Source organism: Pelophylax lessonae (assembly GCF_965119305.1).
Source record: "Pelophylax lessonae genome assembly, chromosome: 1".
NCBI lineage: Eukaryota > Metazoa > Chordata > Amphibia > Anura > Ranidae > Pelophylax > Pelophylax lessonae.
In genome coordinates this window covers 729,184,371-729,202,110 of record NC_138768.1, presented here as the reverse complement: position 1 = coordinate 729,202,110, position 17,740 = coordinate 729,184,371, and the positions used below count along the sequence as shown (strand labels likewise).

Below are 17,740 nucleotides of genomic sequence, written 5' to 3'. Positions count from 1 at the left end.
CACGGAAGGCAACTGGAGAGGGGGGGGGGATGTCCTTTCTGCTGCTTGTATTGCAATCCAGATACCTGCTGTATCGCTTTTACAAAAGAGCCGACCGCCATCTCAAAAAAAAAAAACAGCAGCTGCAGGCATCATCCCAGTATAACCGCTTGAAGTCCAGCAATGTACTGGTATGTCGCTGGTTGGCAAGCGGATAATACAAAAACAAATGTAGAAAATTGGCACAGTACTGCATAAAAGGTTGCCTAGAGAATGATTGTGCCAGTTGTTTTTCTGGTGTCCGGGCTCATTCACACCAGGAGGTGCTTCCCAGCACACATATGTATTCCCCTGCATCATGTTATATAGCAGCCTATTCATTTCAGTGAGCTTCCCTATATGTGTGAGATTTGCAAAAAAGGTGTCGGCATTATTTTTAAAATCACGCCACACCAAAATGCTACGGTATCATGCATTTTGGCTTGGCGTGAAGGCACGTCTGTTTTGCTAGGTGCTAGAGGGTGGCATTAAGATTTAATGGCACCCTTGTGCATCTGTAAAAGGCAGCACGTTTTTGTGTGCTGAGGGAAAATGCGCTATTTTACATGCATTTCGCCTTGTATGAACAAGCCCTTGTGGTCTATTAAAAGATGGTTTTCTGTTTAGATTTATTTTCTTGTTGAATAAGCCTGTGTGAAATACAAAGGTCATAGTGCTGGTTTAGAGGTGCACTTCTCTTTTCTATTGCTGCTCCAAGAGTGGGTTTGCCACTTTTGGGGAACAGTGAATGTTTGCTACTGTTTTGATGCACAAAAGTAATTATGGGAGCGTGCATGCATCATCTTAGTATTACAACACTTGCTTCGCCTTCATCTTTATAAATTACATAAACCTGCAAACCTTTCTTTTTTAAAAAAAAAAAAAGACTAATTCTAGTCTTCAAAGTGGTTGTAAACCCACGTTAAAGACTTTTGCCCATAGGTAAGCCTATATTGAGGTCACCCGGCCATCCTGCTTCCTGGTTTGCATTTTCCGGCCATCTGATTGGCCAGAGGCGCGATGACATCACTCCCGCACATGCGCGCGGGAGCCGCCGTTCACGGCACAGGGCTCTGAAGGAACGGCACGGGTGGCTGTTTCTTCAGAGCGCATGCGCCAATGACATAATCGGCTGCATTAAAAGTAAATTTCTCTTACGTCCTCCGACAGTTGCCGCCCACTTCATATTCATCACCAATGGGGTTATGTCCTCTATTCCGTAGGAGTAGCTAGGCAATAGAATATGTTAGTACAAAGACTTTTAACATATCCCACCCCCAGGGGGTGGTCCCCTCAGTACATAACCCTCCACTTCCTGTATCCAACTCAGTTCCATTTGTCTAGCTGTCAGGTGTAGCTGGAAGTTTCTGTGCTGGGGCACCTTGTCTCAGCTCTCTTTCCTTTCTTTGGATTTTATTTGAGTTTTTTCTCTCTTTCTTGTTAGCTGTTATTTTACCAGCGTTAGTTAGTTCTTCGGAAGAAGAGGATCATGCGGGCTGCGTCTCGGGCTGACCCCCCTGGTAGCAGGCTGTGGGTCAGTGGTTTCTCAGCCCGCCATCGAGCGTTCAGTCAGGTATCGCTCCTGAGTTATCTGAACGACCCATCCCTGTTCCGTGCAGGGATGCTAGGTGAGGTGGCTACCTCACCGGACGCTGTGCGGTTTCTCAACCCACCTTCTGATGCGTCCTGGATGCGACTCTCCCTGCCTCATGTGCAGCGGTTTGTTCGCCTGTGCAGGTCCCCCACGCCATGTAAGAGGTAAGTGCATTTATGTGGGGACCTGTCTGTCTGGGGGGTGTCAGTCTGGGACTGTGTACCTTGCCCTGTGTTCACACTATTACGTTTTCCCTATCTCTCACATTGCATGCTGTGGGCTGCAGGAGGGGGGGCTGGCTGCACTCTGTGTCAGTTTTCTGTCTGTGTGAACGGCTGTGTGCTGTGGGGCTTGAGTTTCTCATGCTTGGGGCACATTACAGCGCCGCTGCGGCGGTTTACCATGTTCCTTTTTTGGGCAGATGGTGTGTTTTACTTCACCCTCATGGGGTGTGGGAGCGGCGGTTTCGGCGCCAAAACGGCGCCATTTTGGCTGCGATCGCTCCGGCCGCATGTTTTACATGCATGGCGGCCATTTTCTTGTAGCCTCCATAGGCTTTAATAGAGCGCCCTGTATGCCAGCACTTCCTTTCCTTCAGGAGCACCGCAGGCAGCAGCAGCAGCACCGATCTCTCCAGGTTCATTTCTCTCTATTCCCTGTATCCTGCCTTGGTATACTTGTCCCTGTGGGGGTCCCTTGTGTGGGGTGCTTAGTGTGAGTGGGCTACGATCGCAGCGCTCTCTTAAAGGGGCGGTCACCCATTTATTTTTGCTACTACAGGGGCATGGATTCTCAGGAATGCTAGTTTCCTGCCAATTTAGTGGGAAGCCAGGGGACTGCGGTTTCCCCCCCCCGGGGGGGATTTGGCTGCGATTGTGGCTAGCCTTGCGACTCAGGTGCAAATGCTCGTGGCTGCTCAATCCTCTAAAAGGCCCAGAGTTTCAATTTCCTCTGATTCAGAGGGTGATGGTACTGGGGCTGCTGTGGCAGAGATCTCCTTATCGGGGTCTCGTTCCTCCCTGGACCTTATAGGGTCAGAAATGGAGGCTGAGGTAGAGGGGGTTGATAATTCTCCCCCTGGCTCGTCTGAAGAGCTTGCACTCATGGATGAATTGGTTGCTTTTATCAAGCAAACTCTGCGTTTGGAGGAGGAAACATGTCCTCCAGCTGCCTTGGCGGCTTATGGGACGCAGAAAAGGCGCAAATCATCGCAGATGTTTCCATGCACTGATGATTTTCAGCGCGCTGTGAAAGAACGATGGCGTAATATACGCAAACCTTTTGCTGTACCAAGTAGGTTTAAGCTGCGCTATCCTTTAACGCCCGCTACTGATGGGCGTTGGTGTGTCCCACCTCCGGTGGACCATGCGTTAGCAGTTTTGAACAAGTCCACTGCGATTCCTGCTGAAGACACCCCGGTGTTCCGGGATGCCACGGACAAGAGGATGGAGTCCCTTGCCCGTCGTACCTATTCTATTATGGGTTCTATGTTGAAAGCTTTATTTGCTTCACTTATGGCGGCCCAGGCGGTCGCGAGCTGGACGCAGGTGCTTAGGCGTGTCCTGGTGGCTGATTCTGCCCCCCAGGCGACTTTGGATATGGTGGATCAAATCCACCTGGGTGTCATGTATTTGTGTGATGCGGACCTGGATATGGTTCCGTTGGCTGCACGTGTACACAGTGTGGCGGTGTTATCTCACCGCCTGGTTTGGTTGAAGTGTTGGTCTGTGGATCAATCTTCACGTAAGACCTTGGCCAATCTGCCTTTTGATGGTTCTCGCCTTTTTGGCGAATCCCTGGATGCCCTAATTAAAGGGGTCACGGGGGGTAAGAGCACGCTCTTACCTTAATCCCACAAGACTAAGACGGCTCCTGGAAAAAAGAATGCTTTCTTTCGGCCCCCTCAGGGGTCCTTTCGTGCCTTTCGGTCACACTTTGGGGCAAGCCGTCCAAGGGTCAAGGCTCCCGCAAGAAGCCGTGGGCAGGTAAGCAAAAGTCCGGCCAATCCGGTTCTGCGGCCCACAACAATGCGGCCTGAAGGGGCACCCTCACCCAATTCACAGGAAATCGTTCGATCTGGCTACTAGGTCGAGTTTCTCTCTCGGCCGGAGAGCAGATTTTTTCCCTCAAGTCTTCTGTTATCCCCGGAGCGTTTGCGGGACCTGCATCTAGCGGTGCAGGACCTGAGGGCTCAGGGAGTGGTGGTCCCGGTGCCTCATCGGGACAGATTTCGAGGGTTCTATTCCAATCTGCTCACCGTGCCCAGGAAGGAGGGCAAGGTGCGTCCGATTCTGGACTTGAAGGCGCTGAACCGCTTTGTGCGGGTGCGCAAGTTCCGCATGGAATCCCTGCGGTCGGTGGTGGCTGCCCTGGTTCCGGGGGAGTTCATGGCTTCCATCGACTTGAAGGATGCGTATCTTCACATCCCGATTTTCGAGGGTCACCAGAGGTACCTTCGATTCACCATAGCGGAAGATCATTACCAATTTGTGGCGTTGCCTTTTGGTCTCGCCTCGGCTCCGAGGGTGTTCACCAAAGTGCTGGCACCGGTTCTGGCTTTGTTGAGGGCCCAGGGCATTTCGGTTCTGGGGTATCTGGACGATATTCTGGTTCGGTCTGCGACCAGCCAGAGTCTGGAGAAGGATCTGTCCGTCACGTTGCAGACTCTGCAGGAGTTTGGTTGGACGATCAATTTTCCAAAGTCGACATTGTGCCCATCGGTTCGGATTTCTTACCTGGGTATGATTCTGGACTCTGTCCAGGCGAAGGTCTTCCTGCCGGAAGAAAAACTCGCAGCTCTTCAGGAGGCAGTCAGGTCCCTCAGGGACGTTCCATCTTCGTCCATTCGGACGTGCACGCGGTGTCTGGGATTGATGGTCTCGGCTTTCGAGGCGATTCCCTTCGCCCAGTTTCACACACGGGATCTCCAAGCGGAGATATTGTCCAAGTGGGACGGGCGTCCGCAGTCTCTGGATCTCCAGATGTCATTGAGTTCTCAGACCAGAAGGGATCTTCTGTGGTGGCTTCAATCCCCCTCAGTATCGGGGGGCAAGTCTTTTCGTCCCCTTTCGTGGACGGTGATCACCACGGACGCCAGCCTGTCGGGCTGGGGTGGTGTTCTGGGCGTTCTGTCCGCCCAGGGTGTTTGGTCGACGGAGGAATCCTCCCTTCCGATCAACGTTCTGGAACTGCGAGCGATACTCCTCTGTCTTCGTCGTTGGACGGACAATCTTCACGGCTACCCGGTTCGGGTGCAGACGGACAATGCCACGGCGGTGGCTTACATCAATCACCAAGGGGGCACCAGGAGTGCCCGGGCGGCTCGAGAAGTGGCCGCGATTCTGTCTTGGGCCGAGACGCATGTCCCGGCAATATCGGCAGTTCACATTCCGGGGGTGGAAATTTGGCAGGCGGATTATCTGAGCCGCCAGACCCTGGACCAGGGGGAATGGTCCCTTCACCCGGCTGTCTTCCAGATGTTGTGCGCGAGGTGGGGTCTTCCGGAGGTAGACCTGTTCGCGTCTCGTCTGAACAACAAAGTACCACGGTTCGTGGCAAGGACGCGCGATCCTCGGGCAGACGCGTCGGACGCGTTGGTTGCCCCGTGGCATCAGTACCAACTGATGTATGCGTTCCCACCGATTCAATTGCTGTCCAGGTTCCTTCGCGGAACCGACCACGGTGATTCTTGTGGCACCGGACTGGCCTCGCCGGTCCTGGTACGCAGACCTCGTAAATCTGGCAATCGACGCCCCGTGGCGTCTGCCTCTTCGAGAAGATCTTCTGTCGCAAGGACCGATCTTCCATCCTGCTTTACAGTCGCTGGCTTTGACGGCCTGGCTGTTGAAACCGAGGTCCTGAAGAACAGGGGTCTTTCCCCTGAGGTCATTCACACCTTGATAAATGCGAGGAAGTCTTCCTCGGGGAAGGTTTATTACCGTACTTGGAAGGCGTATTTTGCCTGGTGCGAATCCAGGGGTTTCTCTCCTGACACTTATTCGGTGTCTAGGGTGTTGCTCTTCCTTCAGACGGGTGTTGACCAGCGTCTGGCGCTGGCCACGATCAAGGGTCAGGTGTCTGCTTTGGCCGTTCTTTTTCAACGGCCTGTGGCATCTGATTCTTTGGTTAGCACTTTTGTGCAGGGGGTACGTCATCTGATCCCTCCTAGGAGGGACCCTCTTCCCCCTTGGGACTTGAATCTAGTTCTATCAGTATTGCAGCGTGCTCCTTTTGAAAGGATCAGGGAGATCTCGCTGTCTTTGTTATCCAAGAAGGTCGCCTTTTTTGGTGGCTATCACCTCGGCTCGTCGAGTGTCGGGGCTGGCAGCCTTGTCCTGCAAGTCTCCGTATCTGGTTGTGCATTTGGACAAGGTGGTCTTGCGACCTAACCCTTCTTTTCTTCCAAAAAGGGTTTCGGACTTTCATCTAAATGAGGACATTGTCCTACCTTCGCTTTGCGCGAAGCCGAAGCATCCGACGGAGGTGTTGCTTCGCTCCTTGGATGTTGTCTGGGCGATTAGAGTCTATCTCAAATCGACTGAGTCTTTTCGCAAGTCGGATGCCTTGTTTGTCCTTCCGGAAGGTCCTCGGAAGGGCATGGCGGCGTCTGCTTCTACAATCGCCAAATGGATCAGACAGACCATTGATCAGGCCTATGCTTTGAAGGGGAAAGTTCCCCCTGTAGCTGTGAAGGCGCACTCTACCAGATCTCTGAGTACGTCTTGGGCCTGTCGTCATGGGGCCTCTGTGGCCCAGGTGTGTAAGGCGGCGACTTGGTCGACCGTACACACTTTCACGATATTCTACAGAGTAGATGTTCAGGCATCGGCTGATGCTTCCTTTGGCCGCAAGGTTCTTAGTGCGGCAGTTCCCTAGAGCCCTTGTTACGGGTTCTTTGGCTTTTTGGGATATTTGTTTTTTTCCTGGGTTTTCTTGCTCCTGTTGAGCGAGTGTTTTGTTCTTATGCCCAACTGGTTTCCTTCCTTTGGTAAGGTTCCTTTCTCTGATGGGGAGACGGCGTTGCCTTGGGCGCGGCTGCGTTCTTCCCACCCCTCATGTTTACACTGCTTTGGGACATCCCCATTGGTGATGAATATGAAGTGGGCGGCGACTGTCGGAGGACGTAAGAGAAAACGGAATTTTTGTAAAATCTTACCTGTAAAATTCCTTTCTCTGAGTCCTCCGACAGTCGCCGCCCCCGCCCCTCTTTTGGGGTTTTGATGTACTCTCTACTGCTATTCCACTGAAACTGAGTTGGATACAGGAAGTGGAGGGTTATGTACTGAGGGGACCACCCCCTGGGGGTGGGATATGTTAAAAGTCTTTGTACTAACATATTCTATTGCCTAGCTACTCCTACGGAATAGAGGACATAACCCCATTGGTGATGAATATGAAGTGGGCGGCGACTGTCGGAGGACTCAGAGAAAGGAATTTTACAGGTAAGATTTTACAAAAATTCCGTTATCTCCCAAACTGTGCAAGTTTAAGAGATGTCTACAGTACCTATAGGTAAGCCAAGGCTTACCTATAGGTACAAGTTCTAAGAGAGGGTTTACAGCCTCTTTAGAGTTTCTTTCCTGTGTGGGGGGGGGGGGGGGCAGTTCTATAGGAGGAGAGGAATTCTTTAGGTGAACAAATGCACAATAAAAGTACACATCAAGCATTTACAGGCTTTCCATTGAAGTGTCAGGATTAAAAAAAATCTGAAAATACTAACGAAAAATCTCATGAACAGGCACAGTTAGAAAGAATAGGATTCTCTGCTTGCATGGGGAAACAAGCGTGAAAGGGGGCTAGAGTAAAGCAGAAGTAGGGGGTGATTTTGAAACATTTAAACTGGTCAGTCTGGTCTAGGAGCCAGTTACGGCTTCATTTTTGTTATGTTGTGTAACTTGGGACTCAACAACATTTCACAACAAGGAGGATTAACCACTTAGGGCCTATTTCTGAAACTTGTTTACAAGTTAAAATCTTTTTTTTTTTTTGCTAGAAAATTACTTTGAACCCTCAAATATTATGTATGTATTTTTTTTTTTTTTTTTTTAGCAGAGACCCTGAGGAATAAAATGGAGATTGTTGCAATATTTTTTATCACACCGTATTTGCTCAAAAAGATTTAAATTAAAAAAAATAAGAAAACCGTAATGTTGGCCCAGTTTTTTTTCTATAATGTGAAAGATAATGTTACGCCGTGTAAATAGATACCCAACATGTCATGCTTCAAAATTGCGCACACTCGTGGAATGGCATCCCATAGCAGGAAGAGAGGGTATACCCCCTGGGACTGCCCATAGGTGTAGCCAGAATGTTTTTCTGCCTAGTGTCCTACTCCTGTAGGGGGCAGTATAACCCTACTGATATGAAGATCAGAGACTGCGTCTGTCAATGAACTCAGAGAAAAGGATTTTACGGTAAGACAAAAATCCAATTTTTAATCACTTTTATTCCTATTACAAGGAATGTAAACATCCCTTGTAATAGAAATAAGCGTGACAGGGCCTCTTTATTGTGAGATCTGGAAAATACCTCAGATCTCACATCTACACTATAAAGCAAAAAAAAGTCTTGCTTATTTTTTTCTTTTTTTGTTAATGATGGGAAAAAAATGGGCCCTATAAGGCCGTTGGGAGGAGGCAACGTAAGACGTTGCTCCGGTCCTCCAAGGCCGTAGAGTCGAGTGGGGGCCATCTTGCCCTCGCTTGACTTCCTGCCTAAGAAGAGGAGAGAGGACCGGATCGTTTCTCCCCTACCGACGGCTCCGGTAAGCGGGAAAAATGACCAGGAAGTGGCGGGAGGGAGCATCTCTCCCGCAGCCCATAAAGGTGATCCCGCGGTAAATCTGCCGCTGGGACCACCTTTATGTTAAAGTGGACCACCCGCTGTTTAAAAAAATACCGGGGTTATGCCAGCCTTCTGCTGCCATAACCCCGGTATTTAATGTCAAAGTACCGACGTGTATATATACAGTGGGCGGTCCGGAAGTCGGGTTCAAACTTCAGCTTGTTCAATTAAAGGAGTTGTAAAGTCTCAAGGTTTTTCACCTTAATGCATTCTATGCATTAATGTGAAAAGCCTTTTTGGTTGCTGCATTGGTCCCCCAGACCCCCTGTTATTCTTACCTGAACTTAAACGTTCCAGCATGAGCCCAGCGGCCCTAGCCGCTGTTTTCGGATCCTCATTAGATAGATTGTCAATAAAATCCAGTGACACGGGAGTGGGGGGCGAGGCCGAGTCCTACTGTCTGTGTCAACGGACGCAGCAGCGGGACTCGTGAGTGCGCCCGCACGGGTGCCCGTTATGGAAAGCGGATCTCCGTGGAGGCACCCAATGAAAAGGAGGAGCCAGGAGCACCGCCGGGGGCACCCCAGAAAAGGAGGATTGGGGCTGCTCTGTGCAAAATCATTGCACACAGGAGGTAAGTATAACATTGTTTGTTATTTAAAGAAAAAAAAAAAAACGTAAACTTTAAACTTACTTTAAGCTTTGACAATAAAACTTAGAAGCTGATTGGTTACTATGCGCAGCTGCACTAGATTCTGCGTGCACCTGTTTTAGCAAATCTCTCCCTAAAGCAACAAACACACTACAGCAGATTAAACGAAAAAAGACTGACCGCTCATGTCGGAGCCGCTGTACTAACCATCAAATGTTAGTACAGTGATTGCCCCTACTTGAGCCATTGTGTTCTGACATGGGGATTGCCCCCCGACAGAACACTCTGGTCAGCGCTCTCAGCCATTGGCTGAGCGCATTGATCGGGAGCTGGTTGACAGACCCTTTTTCAGTCATGAGGCTAAAGCAGAAGCTGGCAAAACGGTCGGCTTCTGTCAGACCTGCTGCCGTACACACTATTGAACCCCCTGATGCCATCCAACGTTCAGCCTGTATTTACTAGGCTTTAGACTATTGAATCTTTGTTTTATATTGTACATCCATATCTTTAACAAATAATTCCAGGCACCAGTATGTTATACATACTTAACGTTGATTTAGCTTGGACCAATGTATGTATGTATGTGTGTGTGTGTATATATATATATATATATATATATATATATATATATATATATATATATATATATATATATATATATATGTATATACCATACCTGGTCAATCCACCTGGAGGCTGGATGTCACTGAAGTACACCCTGCTATTCCAGTGATCTAGACTTGCTTCCAAGTCCTGCATTGAGTGGATGCCATCCTGCATTGTGAATACAGGAGGTCAGTTACTCAGCATTGGCACCATTCAGAGATAGCTTTGCATTTTCTGAATGAATGCAAAATACTCTGATTGGATGGAGCGGAGAGGCGGGACAGTGAAGTTACATTCATCACCTCATCAAAACCGAGAACGCTTTGCATTCATTCAGAAAATATAAAGCATTCTCTGAACGGAGCCTATGCCGACCTCCTGTGTTCACAATGCTGGAAAGCAGCTGCTCGGCGCAGGACCCAGAAACCAGTACAAATCGATGAAGTAGTGGTGTCTAAAATCTCTATACCTGAAATTCTTCTTTAAACACTTTCATCAGTTAATTCATTCACTTGCCGATGTTCCTATTTAAGCTGCAGCCCTAAGTTTCCTGTTTGTGAGTGGCTCCTTTTTCTTGCAGCATCTTTTGTAGCCACCCTTGCATGTAGAGACTTAGATGGCAAGGCACTTCCCTACTTCTTCTTTCTCCAAGCTAACAGACTGGCTGGAGACTGCACTGTCCACTGTTAACTTTTTCCTATGGAGACTGGAAGTTCAAGGAAGCAACCTTGAGAAAGGGAAGCTGCATACCTACTAGTATAGAGAGAAAACCCAGCGCCTTCTAAGTGCAGCAGAAAAGTAATTTTAATGGAGGTATAAAAAAATCTTACTCGCAAGGGTAAGCTTGTTTAAAAGCATGTAGTAAGTGTTTTTTTTTTAATTTTTTTTTTACCTCCATTAAAATTACTTTTCTGCTGCACTTAGAAGGAGCTGTTGTCTCTCTCTCTCTCTCTCTCCTTGTTCCTCCAGAGCTACTTCTATCTCATCCACTAGCAGCCACTACAATGAGCACTATCTACATTTGACTTTCCGTGCTATATCTCCCTATGCTGTTGTTCCCCCAAATCCACAGCCTGTTAGGTGACTTGGTGAACTCTTTTTGCGCCAATCACCTGGTTTTTAATACTTCGTATGAATACAATCTAATTCACCCTGGATGGCCGAAATGCCCTTGCTACTATTAGCAGAATGTTTTCTCTGCTCCTTCTGTCTGTAGATATGTGTGTGTGTATGTATGTATGTATGTGTGTGTATGTGTGTATATATATATATATATATATATATATATATATATATATATATATATATATATATATATATATATACAGTGGGTACGGAAAGTATTCAGACCCCCTTAAATTTTTCACTCTTTGTTATATTGCAGCCATTTGCTAAAATCATTTAAGTTCATTCTTCTTCCTCATGAATGTACACATAGCACCCCATAATGACAGAAAAACACTGAATTGTTGACATTGTTGCAGATTTATTAAAAAAGAAAAACTGAAATATCACATGGTCCTAAGTATTCAGACCCTTTGCTGTGACACTCATATATTTAACTCGGGTGCTTTCCATTTCTTCTGATCATCCTTGAGATGGTTCTACACCTTCATTTGAGTCCAGCTGTGTTTTGATTATACTGATTGGACTTGATTAGGAAAGCCACACACCTGTCTATATAAGACCTTCCAGATCACAATGCATGTCAGAGCAAATGAGAATCATGAGGTCAAAGGAACTGCCTGAAGAGCTCAGAGACAGAATTGTGGCAAGGCACAGATCTGGCCAAGGTTACAAAAAAGATTTCTGCTGCACTTAAGGTTCCTAAGAGCACAGTGGCCTCCATAATCCTCAAATGGAAGACGTTTGGAAATACCAGAACCCTTCTTAGAGCTGGCCGTCCGGCCAAACTGAGCTATCGGGGGAGAAGAGCCTTGATGAGAGAGGTAAAGAAGAACCCAAAGATCACTGTGGCTGAGCTCCAGAGATGCAGTCAGGAGATGGGAGAAAGTTGTAGAAAGTCAACCATCACTGCAGCCCTCCACCAGTCGGGGCTTTATGGCAGAGTGGCCCGACGGAAGCCTCTCCTCAGTGTAAGACACATGAAAGCCCGCATGGAGTTTGCTAAAAAACACCTGAAGGACTCCAAGATGGTGAGAAATAAGATTCTCTGGTCTGATGAGACCAAAATAGAACTTTTTGGCCTTAATTCTAAGCGGTATGTGTGGAGAAAACCAGGCACTGCTCATCACCTGTCCAATACAGTCCCAACAGTGAAGCATGGTGGTGGCAGCATCATGCTGTGGGGGTGTTTTTCAGCTGCAGGGACAGGACGACTGGTTGCAATCGAGGGAAAGATGAATGCGGCCAAGTACAGGGATATCCTGGACAAAAACCTTCTCCAGAGTGCTCTGGACCTCAGACTGGGCCGAAGGTTTACCTTCCAACAAGACAATGACCCTAAGCACACAGCTAAAATAACAAAGGAATGGCTTCACAACAACTCCGTGACTGTTCTTGAATGGCCCAGCCAGAGCCCTGACTTAAACCCAATTGAGCATCTCTGGAGAGACCTAAAAATGGCTGTCCACCAACGTTTACCATCCAACCTGACAGAACTGGAGAGGATCTGCAAGGAGGAATGGCAGAGGATCCCCAAATCCAGGTGTGAAAGACTTGTTGCATCTTTCCCAAAAAGACTCCTGGCTGTATTAGATCAAAAGGGGGCTTCTACTAAATACTGAGCAAAGGGTCTGAATACTTAGGACCATGTAATATTTCAGTTTTTCTTTTTTAATAAATCTGCAACAATGTCAACAATTCTGTGTTTTTCTGTCAGTATGGGGTGCTATGTGTACATTCATGAGGAAGAAGAATGAACTTAAATGATTTTAGCAAATGGCTGCAATATAACAAAGAGTGAAAAATTTAAGGGGGTCTGAATACTTTCCGTACCCACTGTATATATATATATATATATATATATATATATATATATATATATATATATAATCTCTGTGTTTCTCCAAAAATAAGACCTACTGTGATTTTTCGGGGAGGGCTGCAATATAAGCCTTACCCCGAAACTAAGCCCTAGTTTATAGTGTTTGTAAAATCCTAGAATCCACTCTATTACTGTTTTTATATTATGTCCAATGTGTGTGTTTCTGTAATATAATTGTGCCAAACACCTTTGGTTCGGCGCTCAGCTGACCTCCCGCTGCTCTCCTACTCTTCTCCCAGCTGTCAGTGGGGGATCTCAGCCTCTCCTTCTGCAGTGCTCAGAGGGTGGAAGAGCTCCGGCGGGTCACGGAAGCACAGTAACGAAGGTATTTGACACAATTCTAATACAGGAATACACACATTGGACATTATATACTAATATTGGAGTGAATTCTAGGATTTTACAAACAATTTTACTTGGTTCACACAGGGGATTCCTGACAGAGAGGGAGAGAGAAGACAGCACATTACATGATCAGACCTACCCCGAAAATAAACCCTACTGTGTCTTTTGTTGCTAAAATTAATATAAGACCCGGTCTTATTTTCGGGGAAACGTGTGTGTGTGTGTGTGTGTGTGTGTGTGTGTGTATGTATGTATATATATATATATATATATATATATATATATATATATATATATATATATATATACACATACACATATACATTTTTTTTTTTTTTTTATATATTTTGTCTGCATTGCATTTTCCATATGTAGGTTTTGTTGGCAATCTTATAGTGCTGAGTTTAGATTATATACTGTACATATATTCTACTTTTAGACAGAAATGCATTATTATATGATCTTTAATTCTATTTTAACAGTATCACTGAAATTCAGAAAGATGTGGAATATAGATTACCAATTACCGTAAAAAATGTGACAATCAACATAAACATGTAAGTAGTATTTGCTTTTTTTTTTTCTAGGGGGGGTGTTCATGCTTTGTGCTTAAAGTAGAACTCAACCACTGCATGACTGTCCTCACCCAACCAACAGAGTTGCTGTTGGTATATGTACTTCAGGTGGTTGCTGCTGAAAGGCTTCATTGCTACCAACACTTAAGCTGCTTTCACACTGAGGCACTTGAAACTGCCCCTAAAATGACGGGCGCTTTTGAGGCGCTAGCGGTGCACTTTTTTTGAAGGTCACGTGACTCAATAGAACCATTTTGAGGCGATTTTGAAGTGCTTTTCGTGCACTTTTCAGGTGCTTTCCATCCGTTTCAAGGAGGGGGACTTTTTTTTAGCTCTACAAACATGCTGCTTGCAATAGTTTTTTTCACTGCCCCGCCATCGCACCACCTTAGTGTGAAAGCATTAATTGATATCAATGGAAATTGGTTTTCATGAGCTTTTCAGGTGCTTTTTTTTTAAGCGTGAAAACCCCTGAAAAGTACTTCAGTGTGAAAGGGGTCTTATAAGCGGATTACTAATATGGTCAGCTACTACCAGCGAAATTTAGTTTATAAGACTGTGAGTAACCCATAGGTAACTGCCCTGGTATGCGCTTATTTGATGTGTATATATCTGTCAGTATTTAATTCACTGTACAAGTTCTAAATTAGGAGCTAAAGCCTAGAAGTGACATTTGGCCTCAAAGTGAATATATCACAAAGCAAATTACCTGTTCGAGATGATCAAATGGAGACTGCTATTGGCTGATTTTTAGTGTGTATTGTAAGTCCGTTCTGGTGCAAACATGTAAATTACAGTGATTCTGCAGAGTGTGATAGTGCAAGGCCCTGCCATTGTGAAAATTGGTTGTAGAAAACACACAAGTTCCGCACATATGCAGAGTATTGGACTCCAGAGTTTTAATTACGGTAAGTACGTTTTTATTTTGGTGTGATGGCTGATCAAGCTACCGCATCCCTGGCTATATGTACTAAAACATATCCTTTGGTTGCGATATTAGGATTTTTAAACTGCCATGTTAAATTATAAAACTATTATAAATCTTACAATTGTACTATATTTTGTATATGGAATTAAAATGAGCAATTTACAATATGTACTTTTTAGTTTTAAATATGCATCTAATAAGCTTGTGATTGTAGGAAAAATGCCTCTGCCTCTAAAAGACCACCTCACCTCAATGTACAATTTTTTTTGTTCCCCACAGGACATACCCATATCCATAAATGTCGTTTAGTATACCAAATTTATATCCTTCATCATTACACATAATTTTCTTGCTCCATTTCATCTACAGTAGGCACATATGAGGTAGCTACATTCTCAACGCATTTTGGTATCCACTTCTTCAGGAAAATGAGGCAATAAGCAAATAAATAGTAGTATAGCCTAATAAACTATAGGTTTTCCTGCCAGATAATCATAAACCCTCCTCTGTGGGCGGACCGCGAGTGGAGAGACTTTTTAAAAAGTCCCAGTATTGAAACATAAGCAAATGTTGCCATCAAAGTCTTCTTTTTTTCTTTTTGCTCTTATTTGTGTATGTGTTGTCAGTATTTGGTATACCAAACCTAATATATTATTTTTCCTTTGCAGCTTGCTTCCTCCACAATTTCCTCAAGAGAAACCAGTCATCACGGTCTTTCCTCCAATTAGACATCATCTAGTGGACACACAAGGAACAAATGTCACGTGTCCTTTAGTAAACAATGTGTGTTTTTTTTATGTTAGTGTTGAACTGTTTTTTCAATGTTTTAATGGGGTGCCATTAAGAAAATTATTCGCACCTCAAGTGCAATGCATGTTTTTCCATGGTTTTTCATGAGTTTCGGGGAATCTGTACAGAAACATGCATTTCTGCATGCGTTCCCAGAACGCGAAGATGTGTCAGTCAGCAGCTCTTCGCTCTGCCCCCTCTTCGCTCACTGGAGCACTGGGCTGTGGAGGGGTGGGCAGCGGCCAGCTGAGAGGCTGAGCTGGGTGTCAGTCCAAACACCTGGCGGTTTCCGACTTCCGTTGTCGTGATGACGCGGTGCCTGGACTGACTTCTGTGACGGCAGCAGAGAGCGGACTTCAGCCCGCTGTCTGTTGAAAACAGGTCACAGGAGTGTAAACGAATTGCACTCCTGTGGTCCATAGATGTGCAGCCAAATAAAGCTTTGGCTGTACATCTCCTTTTAAGTTTTTAAACAGGTTTTTTTTTTTTTTTTTTTGGTGTATACATTTTTATGAATGTACATTTTATACGTGACAAAAATTCCACCACACTATGGGTTATCTAAAGAGCGCACAGCAGTAGCAGCCTGCCTTGTACTGTTTGATAGAAATATGAAACTTAACTGATAAAAGATGAGCAATCCTCCCTTTTGTGCAAACTGCAACTTGAGATACATTATACATATATTTGTGCAGCGCTGTGTTAATAACTATTCCTATTGTATAAAGTTCTTGTGCAAAATGAATCATAGATACAAAATCATGCACCAGTTTTACATCAGGTACATTGCTGCGTAAGTAACAGGCTTTCTCTTTCATTCATTGAGGGACACAGCTCCTGACATTCTTAACCATTGGGTTATACTGCCCCCTACAGGAGTAGGACACTAGGCAGAAAAGTCTGGCTACGCCTATGGGCAATCCCAGGGGGTATACTCCCTCTCTCTCTGCTATAGGTACTCAGTTTTTTCTGCCTAGTCAGGAGTCGGGGCCTAGATCTCTGGTCCTGGCAACATTTTTTTCTTTTAAGATAATTTTTTTTTTCTCCTGGTTTTTCCTGTGAAATCTACAGTCAACTGCCAGGCTGGGCAGCAGGCTGGATAATCCAGATCCAGTTGTCACCCCAGTCTGGCCAACGAGCGTGTGCAGACCTCAGCTCTGCGATAGGTCAGCCGTGACTTCGTGGGGTCGCGTACGAACCGGGTCTTTACCCGATTTGCAGCATTCCTCCTGGCCGACAGCCCCCCCCCCCCCCCATTTCGATGGCAAGGGGTTCTGTCTGGAGCGGTGCCTGCCTGGTTCCCGGTATGGTGAGTAGCTCTCCCCTTGGACGGTTTTGGGGTGGACGCGGCCCCTCCATGGGATGGTTGGACCCCCGGGTTCCCCTCCTACTCCCCCCCTCCAATAATGCTGGGGCTGTGTGGGTGGTCTGGTACACCTCCAGGAGTGGGGGCAAGGCGCTATGCTAGCGATGGGGGTGACCAGACTATTGGCTGTGGAGGGGGAGGTTGTACCTAGTGGAGGCTCCTGCCAGGGCCCCCAGTTCTGCTTGTGCCTGTCCTGAGGCCTAGGGATCCCTCCTGGGTCCCTGGGAGCCTTGTGGTCCCGCCATTTTCTTGTAGCCTTTGTGCAGCAAAAATGGCGGCCATGTTTGTGTAGTCCACCTGACCCTCTCTCTGAGGCCGCGGGGCCTGCATGGCCTGCACGGGTCACCCTGCATGGGTCTGCGACCACGCGCCCTGAATCCTCAGATAGTGAGGAAGATTCCTCCACTTCTGCAACCGTGCATGAAAAAGCGCTGGGGGACACACATTGTATCTGTGCGTGAGACCTTAAAGAGGGAGGGCGCAGCTGTGATGGAGGTGCAGGTCCCTTTTTGGCACTCGCAAGCCATCCAGAGCGGAAAAGGTGTAACCTTTCCCCTCCTATTTTGACCTAATTGTCACTACAGAGTGCGGACTACCAAAGTGTCCCCTTGGGGTCCCTGAGCACTTAGCACCTTAAGGTGCTGAACTGCTTGTGCAGGTGCAGAAGTTCAGAATGGAGTCTGTTTGCATGATGGTGGCTTCCCTGCATCAGAGGGATTTTCTTGCCTCCGTCCAGCAGATAGTAATTCCTCCGGACTTGCATGCGAGTGCTGGGTCTGATGGTGTCTACTTTTGAGGCGGTCCCGTTTGCACAGTTCCATACGAGGTCCCTGCAAGGGAGATTCTGATCAAATGGGACAAGACTCTGCAGTCTCTGGACAACCAAATCCAGCTGAGCCGGTGTGCAAAAGGGTCCCTGATCTGGTGGCTCTGTTGCGCTCCAGCAGGTCAAATCCTTCCTCCCCTTTGCATTGGACCATTGGTCAGCACAGATGCCAGCCTGTTGGGGTGGGGAGGTGTTCTCGACAGAAATTCTGCTCAGGGGGGCTGAACCCTGGAAGAGTCCAGATTACCAAT

The 17,740-nt window shown here is 46.7% G+C and overlaps 1 protein-coding gene across 3 annotated transcripts in view; it reads left to right on the top strand.

The window, feature by feature from the left end:
- Positions 1-17,740, top strand: part of VPS37A (VPS37A subunit of ESCRT-I) — a 73,399-nt gene that overhangs the window by 14,278 nt on the left and 41,381 nt on the right. For all 3 annotated transcript variants that reach the window (XM_082243047.1, XM_082243046.1, XM_082243045.1), the window contains exons 2-3: positions 13,488-13,562; positions 15,177-15,291. In XM_082243047.1, coding sequence (XP_082099173.1) covers positions 13,488-13,562; positions 15,177-15,291 — 190 coding nt within the window. The remainder of the gene's footprint in view (positions 1-13,487; positions 13,563-15,176; positions 15,292-17,740) is intronic.